Source organism: Pygoscelis adeliae, unplaced genomic scaffold (genome assembly GCF_000699105.1).
Source record: "Pygoscelis adeliae isolate BGI_AS28 unplaced genomic scaffold, ASM69910v1 Scaffold18, whole genome shotgun sequence".
In the NCBI taxonomy this organism is placed as follows: domain Eukaryota; kingdom Metazoa; phylum Chordata; class Aves; order Sphenisciformes; family Spheniscidae; genus Pygoscelis; species Pygoscelis adeliae.
The window spans coordinates 3,361,810-3,374,538 of record NW_008825558.1 but is presented as its reverse complement, the minus strand read 5'-3'; the positions used below and the strand labels follow the sequence as shown (position 1 = coordinate 3,374,538).

General features: G+C 37.0%; 1 protein-coding gene across 1 annotated transcript in view; it reads right to left on the bottom strand.

The window, feature by feature from the left end:
• The window catches only part of CDH13 (cadherin 13), a 531,145-nt gene that overhangs the window by 66,278 nt on the left and 452,138 nt on the right, over positions 1-12,729 (bottom strand). The window contains exons 9-10 of the mRNA XM_009332307.1: positions 2,734-2,916; positions 1,476-1,729 (exon numbers count right to left, since the gene is read on the bottom strand). Coding sequence (XP_009330582.1) covers positions 1,476-1,729; positions 2,734-2,916 — 437 coding nt within the window. The remainder of the gene's footprint in view (positions 1-1,475; positions 1,730-2,733; positions 2,917-12,729) is intronic.

Genomic DNA, 12,729 nt, shown 5'->3' with positions numbered 1-12,729 from the left:
AACCAGGTTCTGAGTAACACTGCTGAGGGCCATATTGCTGCATCTGACAAGCAATAGAAATTCCATAGTTTTTCCATCCATAGACAAATCTGTGTGACCATAGTGAATGAAATAAGGAATCCTTCGAACAAAAACTAAAATTAGGAATAAAAATGTATTCTGTAAATAAATAAATTTAGAAAACAAGGGGAACAACATATGCTAAGAATCATCCTTCAGATAAACTGTTATTTCAATGGCAGAACTCAGACATTTTTGGTAGAGAAAAGCTGAACTATTCATATTCCATTAACTAGGTATTTTTGAGGTGATGCAGCAAATTGAAACTTTTAATTATCTGCCTTGCCTTTTTCCTCCTTCCTTCGAGATGAGCACACTCACCTGCTTAAATTCACCTTCTCATCATTTGAATCCAAGACTGTCAGTGCAGTCCTTTGCGATGGCATGCTTACTAACATTTGTTACTGACAGAGAACATCTTCAAGATCAGTAGCTTTCTTTTTTTGTACATGTCAGACCTTCTTTAAGAAGTGCACAATCACTGCTAAATAATCCAGTGTTAGTAGAGAAATCTACTTCCATGATATAGTGCACATTGTTCAGGTAAAGCTTTGAAGTCATTCTCACAAAGATGCTTATGCCCTTTTATATACATTGATATCTAGGGGAAATTAGACTCACAAGTAAGAACAAAAATTAAGCACAGATATAGTTTTTAGTTTTACTGCCTAACCTGCAATTCTCAAGTGCTGAGAAAAGCCGCCTGGAAAGTCAATTTAGTATTAGAGAAGAAAGTGGTTGATCTTTCATTTTTCAACAAAGCTAAAAACAAAAGACCAGACCAGGTGGATCAAACTATAAGATGATGACACCACTTAACACCTAGGTTTGCTCCTTGTGACATGGCACATATGTGGGATTGATAATGATTACATTATCATAGCACAGAAATAATAATTTACTTTCATCTATCTGGGCAAGGCCAAGTCTTAGCTAACAGTAGCTTCAGTGTCTCACTGGGAAATATTTTCCCAGCCCTTGAATGTGGACGGACGGTCATTATTTCACTGAGGGACATTATAAATGATCATAAACCGATTAATCCATATGTAAAACATAAAATTTCTATACATATTTTCAATTTTTACATGTTTTCTCTGGCTCTCATGAAGGAAGAGGAATAAACAAGCTGGTTAAAAGTAATTTTGAAACACCATGTAAAGCTATGTCTATTGCTCCTGACACTCGATTGTTCTACTGCAGTAATCCCATAGCCTGGAAAACTATTGTCCCCTGTCTAATGCAGTTCTTTGTTTTCATCATACTGAATCTCTTCATTGTAGGAAAAAAAAATTGCCACATATTACGTAGAGCCCAAACAACTTCAATTTAATTCTGTACTGGCAGGCAAATTCTCAGGCACAAAAGACATACTCACTTTCTGATGGATGAAAATTAGAGGGTACCGCACTCACCTGATAGTCTGATGTTGCAAAGTATCTGGATCAGTGGCATTTACCGTTAACACAACACTGCCAATAGGGATGTTTTCTTGTTTTGTCACTGTCATTGGGTTTGGGTGGAAAACTGGGCCTTCATTCACGTCCTCAACAGTGATCTGAACTGTTGCCGTGGAACTGGGGCCATAGGCTATGTCTGGAATTAGTGGGTCTTCATTTTCTACTTTGATCAGCAACGTGTGAAATGCCGAAATCTCATAGTCTAAAGGCTGTAAAACATATCATCAAATCAGAGTGCAAGGTGCAAAACCAGTACTTATCACTTTTTCCTTGTACCCCCATTGCAAACTTGCAGAAGAGAAAATTAGCCATTAGAATGTCCCCAAAAGGGACAATAACATTCCTCACATCTGATACTTGGTCAGAGTTTAGCATTAGATGCAATGGTTGTTACAAAGTGCATTGAAGATAATGAACTTGATGGACTTAATGAAAGATGGAGATGCCCCTCTATCCAAGATCATGTACTTTTTTGCCATACCTCATAGGTATAATTTAATTTTCATATATACATGCTTATTTATGATGTAGTATGCATTTAGTAAACAAATCAGAGTCATACTTACTAACTACTTATAATAAGTAAGATAAGGCTATTTTCTCAGCTCTACCTTGAAATGAAAAGCACTGTCACGGAAAAACATTCCATTTGTCTTTAGAATTGAAAATACCTCTTCTGAAGTCAAACAGAGAAAATTTTGGTACAGGCAGCCACCAGGACTATTTTCTTTTTTTTTTAAACGTGGGATATAGGATTATCTTCATACAAAGACAGGTAATAAATGTTTTCATGAAACTTTAGAAATGTGGGAAAAAAGGCGGCTCTCCAGTTCAGTCTGAAGCCACATCCCTTACTTCCCTCGTATTTGCATCTGTGTTCTCTGACAAGAAAATGTGGCGCTTGAATTCTAATTGTAGCCTCAGTCACAAACAAAACTGTGTTGTAAAGTCTCACTATTAATTGTGATGCTTACTGCAAAACTAGCTGTTATTTAAGCACAGTGGCAATATAGTTAGCAACAGTCAGGTCCTTATGACTAAAGAAGTAAGGTTACTGTGACAGAAGAAGGGGTTATACATATTGTTTGGACAAGGGCTGCTAGCCAACTATATATTTCTGAGTAATTTATCCTGGCTGTGCTTTCTCTTATGCAGTAAATCCAGCGGATGGACCTTACAGTAATGATACAGTACAACAGCAAATTGTTCTTACTTTGACAACAGAGAGCATTCCCTCATTAGTCTGGGGATTGGTATGGATTTCAAAACTCTGCCCTGGATTTCCATTAATAATTGTGTAGACAGCTCTCCATGCTCCGGTTGCTGGGTCATCTCGGTCACCAACGGTTAAGTTTACTATTACACCTGTGACTCCCTCCTTTACTGTGGCTTGAAACTAGAAAAAAAACCATAGAGGAAATTGTTACTATTTTCAATTAATGATCACACACACACACGAAATGCAGGCCAGCATTAATTATTTACCACAACACGAGAAAGATGTAATCCTTGACTGAAACTGAATGTTATAGGCTCCAAATCATACATTCTCACTCATTAAATATAAGGTAGCACATTACAGCTGCTCTCCATTAAATAGATGGCAGATAAGCAGCAATGTGATAGGAATTAAGCTTTGGAAGATTCTGATCACAAGATGACAGTTCATCTCATATTACTGGAAAAGTGAATCCTGAAATTACATACAGTCTTGCACAGGCGCATATGCTATCAGAAAGGGAACTATACTAAGCAGAAGAGGAAGCTGACTAACATAGCCCATTCTTGCTCTCAAATGTACTATTACTTACAAATCATCCAGTTTTGCATTTCAGACTATTATTTTCATAAATTACCCCAAGTTTTCACTACACTGTTATCAATACATAAAACATTTTTCACAAAAAGTGTTCCCATACCGTTTTTTGGAGGGGTTGCTCTAAGAGACTCAAAAATAATTGGACCTCATGCTACCACTTTGTCTGTATACTTATAAGTCATTGTTACTTTCTTTTTTTCAGTGGAAGAATTTTTTATGACCTTGTGAAGTTTGTTGCACTGCTTTACTATTCAGCTAGCCAAGTCCTATGAGAAAATCCTCTCTAATTTACTATCCAGACAAACAGTGTATAACATCATTCTTATTTATGTAGCAAAAACATTAAGCAAATCATTGGAAAAGCTTGTAAGGGTCAGACTTAATAATACTCCTCACCTTTCAAGTACTTGAGGCTGACGTGCTGAAAGCACTGTATATAAGAGTGATAAGATAATACCTGCTTTATAGGTGGATAAACCAGAACGATAACGTCCCTAATCCTGAGAAGTGCTGAACATCAGCAGTACCATTATAGATCATTAGGAAATCTTAGCATTTCTAGGGATTAAGGGTTCAAAAGTTCAAAATCACAAACTTTAATGACACAAATAGGCTTTGCCGTACGTGCACTGCTTAAAAGCTACATTGCTGGTGACATTATGTCACTCAAGGGAAAAAATCACCCAAGTGGCTTCAAGACCTGAATAGACTGTCTTTTGTTCTGTCTTATAGACCACATGAAGTCATAACACTACAGAAGACTTTGTGAGAATACTGAATCCAGAAAATGGCATTTTATTAATATATAGATTTCTGGACAAACAGTAGGTAAGATGGATTTTCTCATAGTAAAATACAGAGGAGATAACTATGTCTTTTCCTGTGTTCACTTATCTTTTTTTTTTCATTTCTTCCAATAGATTTGACTTATGTTTTCAAGCCCTTTTTCAATTTAGCTGTATATTTTGAGTGTATGTATTCAGTTCAAGCTTTCCAGCCTCAAACTTGATTTTATAAAAGGATGACACTAATTAATGGCTATTTCTCTCTTCTTTGGTATGTTTAACAAAGAATGTAAAGATTCTTTTGATTTTGATTATTAATATGTAACAGGTTGTGACTGAGCTTTGTTTCAGCCCGATCATTAAGCTCATTTGCAGTTTAATTAACTCTAAATGATAATATAACAATATTTTCACTTGCTTTGAAACAAATCAAAAGAAAAGCTCTATTAAGAATCTTGGAAGTAACAGAGGAATGATTACCAAAATTGTATTTCTTCCTGATCAGCAAAATGCTGTCACTGGAAGCACACTCGGACACCTCTTACGGTAATTGAAAATAAGCGATTAGCCTGATGGATATTTTTGTATTATTTCATATTGTCTCAGCTTGAGCAAGTACAAAATGAAACATCAGAACCATAAGGGCCAGAATTTTTCCCAACAAGTGTTCAGTACCAAAAAATTCCTATTTAACTACGTAAAAAGGTGACTAGACTTCAAGCAACCTAATCCTAAAGAATCTAACCCTTAGATTTGACTGGGCATCTGCTCCTAATTCATATCGACCCTTCTGAAAAATCTTTTCCTTAATCCACTAGTCTGATTCAATTAAGTGTTCAATACTCCCTGGATCACCTTGGGAACATTAAGACCTGTTAGGTAAAATTATTTAAAGATCTGGCTATTGTATTCAGATATGTAATTGTGAAGCCAGTGAGATAAATTTATCATGCTTACCCCACCAGTGGCAGACTATGATGGAAAAGGTTGCCATGATGTGCCAGCTAGTTAAAAAAATATTGAATGTCAGTTTAAGGATATCTAATTCAAGGATATCTCAGCTGGGGTTGGCTTTCTTTTGCGTTCCTATTTTCTCCTTATTTAGGAAGGGCTTTCAGTAGCTTCAATTGCAGTGAGTTAGTAGTGCAGAAAGGGCATATAGACCTGCTGGGGGCATAAAACTGCAGAGCTTCTGACACCTGCAGATCAAGGAAATGACAACGTCTACAAGCAAAGGCTGTGCCAAGCCAAATAATTCCACGCATAGTGGTACACTCACCCCTAGCATTCTTTGCATTTTAGCAATGACCATGTAAACACAGAGGGTATTTGAAGCTGTCTGGAACATTAGACTAAAATCTCTTCAAGATGGATGAAAAAGCAGAATGATCAAATCACAGAAGTTGTCACATGGGTCTTCTCTAAATTTATAATGTGAAAAGTGAATAAATCACAGATTTGTGATTGCAAAAGACAAGTATCTACTGTGAAATAGGCCCAGAAAAATACAGGGTGTATTATCTGGAAGGTGAACTCTTTTGCCTGTTCAGCCACCTTTATACAAAGAACAGTCTTCCTAGTATTTAGAAAAATCTGTTATATTTATATGGTGTCCCTTTCAAAAACAAAAGTAAAGAAGGGAATTCAAAACTATGAAAGGACAAAAATAGGAATTAGATTTGCAAATAGAGAAAAGATAACCACAGGTTCATCATATTTCAAAATGAAAGGTTTACATTCTCAAAGCACGGTGCTTAACTGGGAGAGTCTGATCCAGTGCTCTAAAATAAAACCCCATAGTGGCTAAGACAAATAATTGGATCACAAGTTAATTGATTTTACTCTTTTTAAGTATCTGCATATCCCCTAAGCACCACTATAAATTAAGAATAAAATAGATGAGTTCAGTACTTTATTTAAACTGCTATCATCTGGACCCATAATAAAAATAATAACGTAGAAGGCAAATACCCTGGGCCAGAGTTGCATTTGGCTGGAAGGAGCTATGTTCATTTACTACAACTGAGCATTTGAATACATAAGGTTAACTTACTCTGTGAAGTGATATGCCATATTGTTATTTATTGTGCTTATCATGCATACAGCCTAGAAATTCGAGTAATTCTGTCATATTTAGAGTTTTAAAAACATAGGGAAAAAAGACCTGATTCCCCTTTTTCTGCATCCAAAAGCTTATGAAAAAATACAGAAAGACAGACAACAGACTGATAGCAACTTAGAAGGAAACAATGAGTGAATAGCAGCCAGCAGTCTATGCTTAATCATCAGTTTGTTGTAGACAAATGCAACTTTTAATGGGGAACTGAAAGACATCAAGGAAATATAGTGATGGATGTAGATGAAGAGTTCCTCCAAGAGTGTAAGGGTAGCTTGTGAGGAAGAACAAATAGACTTGAAAATGTAATGAGTGAGCAATGTTTGCTGTCATGATGAACTGACGGGAAGTAGATATCGACCACTGGACATTCTTGTGAGAGATCACAAAGACAGTTCCACTAGGCATGGAGGTCCCTGAGAATGAAAACAAGCAGCTTCTATTTCTTACAACAAAGGAGTCACTAAAGGGATAGCAAGGAGACAAGTAACTTTCAAAACAACTGTGTTAGAATACAGCCTATGTAACAGCACCCAGGATAGCTCTGAGCAGCAGAGAGAATCTCAGTTCGGCAGTCAAACTCCACCCCTCCCTTCCCCGCATCTTGCAAGCCTGCTCCAAACTATGTGAAAAGCTTGAGAAGATAAAATGAAAAATCATGGTTCCAAGCTGGCAGGAATTTTATCTTACTGAGTACAGGAAATTCGACATGGCACGTATCTACTGAGAATAATTAGGCCTGCATCAAAGGCTAGCTAAAGGGAGAAGTCAAGTGGGGAAACAAACAAATTGAACCACAGCTTAATTTTAGTAGCTGTTTCCTGGCGGAGCCAGGATATAACGTAACACTGAGCCAAATCCTCCTCTACACTGAGCTCTATGGCGAGCTGGTGGGACAGCAAAATGGCTCAGTAGGGTCTCAGGAAAAAACAGTCATGTCAGATTTCCACAATGGGGCAGATACATGAAAAGATCACTTTGTAGAATGTTATCACCTGAGAATCCAGGCACTAACTCCATCTCAGCCTCAAACAAAACTGGAAATGGTACCTGACCTGTATGAAAATTGGATTCTTATCTGACAGCCTTATTTAAAGCTTCTCTAGTAGGTGAGGTTTTATTTACTGGCTTCTCAGAACACAGAGGAACAAATGAACTTAACTGCATCAGAATCACCCAAATGTCTACTGTCCAGCAACAGCATGAGCATGCAGTAATAACCTCAATACCTTTATGAAGCCACCGAAAAACTCTCTCAGAGTGGGGTACCGATATACCCAAACTAAAGAGCTGCCACAAACACAATGCAAGATAAACGTGTCTGGGATTGGTGATCGCTACCCCATGGCTCATTAAGATTCTGCATGCTGTGATTCCCAGTCAAGAACAAACAAATTAAAACTGTATGTCAGTGTGCATTTATCAGGGCAACATTCCGGTTGAAGGTATTCTGTGCTACTATCACACGTTTGTTTCCCCATCTATATATCATAAAAGATAAGAAATAAGGGGATATATTAATTCACACGTCGCTATTAGAAATTCCCCAGGGAAATTGTATTATTGTATTTGTCCTCTGCCACTGAAGTCCACTGCTTTTGCAACCATATTTTGTCTATCTACTGTCTTGAAAATATGAAGACAAGCTTATACAATCTCTTGCAATCTGCTTGCCCTTTGTCTGTGTCTTTTACTTTGCACACTGTCATTCAGTATGTGTGCACCTGAGTGGCCAATATTTATTTGTTAAGGAAACAATATATATTCCATAGCCCTGTATCTGGAATATCTCCAAGGACAAATGAATTTTCAGAGTGATCACAAAGGTATGCATTCCCAAGCAATCAGGAATGAGAATCCCATAAATGTCAGTAATGGACATTTCTTGTGGAATTCACTGGGACACAAAGCCCAGCTTGCTGGCTAACAATAAACCAAGTAATCTGGCACTCAGAGCTCATCAGACTTCACAGACTAGCCAGGTGAAATACTAGGTGGAAATATTTAGCATAACATTTGTGCATCAAACGAAGTGATACTGATGATTTTTCAGTCACCTTTCATCTCAGCACAATGGCCAAATGTGCTGGCCTGCTAGCGGGGGCCCCAGTGGGCTGAAAAACAGAGTACCTGACCAACTGCAGTTTACACTGAACTCTCCTCACGAGCAATTTAATTGCCAGTTTTGTGGTCAGGGCAAATTGTAACTTGGTATTACATTCTTCCTAATCTCTTCTACAAATTTTGAAGGTATTTTCCCTCTTAAAACTGTGCATAGCCTTTACTATATGGACTCAAATAGCTGCTGTATTTCACTACAGAGATAGCTGTATTAACGTAGCGGATTAAGTTGATGTAAGCTGTACATGAAGCAACATATGAAGCACTTTGGAAGCCATTTAGATGAAAGACACTATGTAAATATAAAGCATTACCATAGTATGACAAGGATTTGACGGTGTAAACTAGATGCAAAACACAAATGAGCTATGAGTCACCTAAACAGTCTTTAGTAATTGTCATTGTCTAACTGCCATAATGCTGGGTCGTAGGCACTATATTATTTCTTAACTTAAAAGTGTTTCTTTCAGCTTATTCTATATTTTTTTTCTAAGTACATAATATTCTTCCATCTCCCTAGTGAAATTACAGAAAGAATTCAATTGTAGCTTAGAAAAAATCTTTCTGAATATATGAAATTGACCATAATCATTTTGGATGCATTTTCACTTTTTACTTTCAAATGAATTTCACAGGCTATGTATTGTAAATGCCTTGTGATCTTTCAAGGCACACACCAGTTACTTTACAAAATAAAAGTACTGCTCAATAATGAAAGACTGAATGAATATTTTTATCCACTATATGCTGCAGCCTGCAACAACAGCAACAAATCCAAAAGCTTAATTAGCTAAATGGAAGGCCAAAGATTAAATTCTGCTCTCTGTAACATGGCTACAATTTCTGCAGGCTCTATAAATTTGTGCCTTTTTATTGAAAAACACAAAGATGCTTAATATCATTGATATTAATCACGAATGATCAAAAAAGAGGCATGGGGAATTTCAACATGACTTTATCTCGTTTTGCTGCTCATCAGTCTGCTTGGAAAAGTACTGCTAAGGAGTACTAGTAATACAACAAAGAAAAAAGAAAGTATTAATCAGGCTGTTTCCCTATGCTCCAGGTACAAGTCCCTCTGTGAGCAGTTTTCCATTGTGATGAAGCCAAGCTATCCCTGGGATTCAGTGGGACCACTGCAAGAACTCCTTAGGTATTAGAATTCATAATTGAGTAGGGCAGGGACAGAATGCAAAAAGAACAGGGTAAAATGGATGGATGGATAACCTGCTGGGTGCCACAAGAGTTGCCTGTAAAGTTGCCAGAGTGGCAATGCAAAGAGTCCTCCCATCCCTCTTGCAGACATCACAAATCTTAGAAAACTTATGAGGATCTTACTCTGTAGATCTTCCAAAGATTCACAAATGAATTTAAAGAACTTTCTTTTCTCCTTTTTTCCCCCAGCAGTGCTGAAACCCCATTCAAAGCTGATGTTGTATTCCTGTCCTCTCATTTATGTGCTTGCAGAAGACTAAAAAGCCATTCAGGGACTGTAAATAGGTGATGGTGAAGGATACTTGAAAATAGCCACTTTTTTGAATCATTTCGAAGACTTTTGTTTACACTAGACTTTGACTCTTTCTCAGCCCAGCTCATGGCCTCACTGAGTGAAGGCAAAAAGATAATTCTAACATGTATTAATCATACGTTGAATACCTGCTTTAAAGCCTGTAGTACAGTTGTCTGAAGATTCAAAAGAAAGACAAACAGCTCTCTTTTCTTTTCAGAATATATAAATAATTTAGAAAGGATTCTTTTTTTTTTTTCCACTTTTCCACCTACAAATGCAAGGTGCATTCAATTATTTCTAGAATAAATCAAGTACCCACAAATACAATGGATGCTTCTAGAATGATGGTCATATCATAGAAAAACAAATACTCTTTCCACAGGTGGACAGAGAACAGCAAAAGGTCACTATAATATTTACGACACTTAAGGTACTTTTGAGAAAAACTCAGAGAAATAATGATGTTATTTTCTTATCTATCAAAAATTCTTTCCCCCCAGGTAGAACTAACCTGTGTTTAAACAAAATGTTTAAAACAACAGCATCATAGAAAATGATGGTCTGACCAAGCCTGAAAGAACAAACCACACCTATTCACCCGTTACAGCACCAGCGTTGCCTAGGGATCAAGGAGATATCTGCTTTTCACATTTACAAGACCACTTGCGCTGTATTCACCCAACCCAGCTACCCATTATTTCTTCCTCAGTGCACCTCCCACCAAGAGCAGTGTTAAGCCTATCTTCTTTCTAAGATGCTGGATGTCTTCTTTAAATAGAATGAACTTTAAACAGAATAGACTTAGCTGGACTTTTCTTTCTTTTTCATCCACTGTATTTTAGGAGCCAAAAGGTTTTACAGGCTTTTTCCCCCATTAATCCACAGTTCTCACTTATGCTAACGATGGTCACGAGGGAAAGGAAGGAGGCCTTGTTAAATGCTCCTCTTTCATTTTTAGCAGAGACTTTTTCATACCTAAACCAACTTTTCTGATGCTGAAGATTAACATCTGAACAAATATGGTTGAACTTACTCATACTGCCTTCCTAATAGAAAAAAGCGTGGAAGCCACCTACTTACAAGGACTTTATGCAAACTCTCCTGTGCCACTAAGACTGCTTCACATGCCAGTCCCACTTACAGGTGGGATGCATTTGCTCCATGGGTCAGGACCATAACCAACAAATTCCTCCTACTGATTCCAAGACTAAGTCATGTTTTTGGGGTTTGTCCGGACATGGAATGGGTTCAGAAAAGATGTCCTCTTTAATTGTTGAAGTTGCTATCTGCACCATTTAGGCTCCTTAACAGCAGGACAGATGAATTCACTCCTCTCTGAACATCGAAGTGGCAGATAAAAGGGGAATTTTAGCACAAGAGAAAGATTGTTTTGATGCAATGACTTTAACATGCATATGCAGAGGCAGGTCAATTTGCTAGAAAGTCTGGGAGATTTAGAGGAATGAAGGAGAAACTACTCTAATGGCTTTAGTCTCCTCCCAGGTATAAATAAATGCAATGTGGCCTCTGTACTGATGGGGAGGGAGCTGGGCAGTGACAAGAGCTTCAGCAGATGAAAGCTACTGATGATCTTTAAATTATTGCCACGTTTACATTTAGGAAGTAGAGAAGGGCATTTTGTGACTTCTCATTAGGAAGGTAACTTCCAGGATTTCTTTTCATACATGTATGAAAACTACAGCGCTATACAAAAGCAAACTAAAGGAAGAAGTTAAAAAAAAGAATGCTTCATTCTAAATAGGTCAAAGAACAAAAATTTCCTAGATAAAATTCTAGAGGGATCTTGTTCATCTATATAACTACTACAGTTACGAATGAATGTTCTGTGAAATCCTAATTTCATGATCTATTACATTTTTATTTTTTAACGCAAATCTGTTATTCCCCTATTCTATTATTTGAGGACTTAGCAATGAATAAGATATTCCTGAATACTCTACCAGACATGCCCTTAGAACTGACATGAGCTATGACTGTGCACAGATTTGATGAAAAAATAAAATGCCAAGAAATCCATTCTGACAAGCAAAGTCTTATACATGTCTTGATGGGGAAAAAGAAAAAGTAAAAAGCCCTTTAAGATGACTCTCTTACTACTCAGAAAATCATTACCTAAAATGGTGTAACCTGTTCTGGGAGTGATTTTTCTGTGTGTTTCTCCTGCCTTACATGAACACCAAATAAAAAATGCATTCACAGTTTTTTGAATGCACATAGTCTATTTTAAGTGAATTCTGTAATGCTGTTGGCTGTTTTAAATATCTGGCCACACACATTTTAAATAGTCATCTCCAGTGACTCAACATCAATATTGACAACCTGAAGTGGAGCACAATTTTCTCAAAAAGCACCAATTCCAGATTTAAAGAACCTAAGTGATAAGCATATTATTAAATTCTTTGGCAATCAGCTCCAATGGTTATTTGTTCTCTGTTTAAAATTATGATGATGATTACCTCTCAACTGTGCATAAATAAGGAAATAATAAATTAGTCTATGAAGCTCATATATAGACACCAACTTCATAGTGACTGCCACAACGTTTTGGAACTCAGTTAGTTTGAGATCAGGTTTAAAACGTAGGTTAAATACAATTTGATTACTGAATAGTAGATGGAACTGAGTCACAATTTAGCAGTATTTCCAAATAAGATTGCAATGTCCAAGGAAATCACAGATTAACATGGGGCTTTTCAAATCCTTTATACACTTTTCAGAACACCGTGAAAACACTCTATTTTGGCACCTTAATATTGCAAGACTGAACCATACTCCAACCAGGTTAAGAAGCCAACATGTATTTGCAGAGAGGTGGAAATTACAATGTAAATGAGACT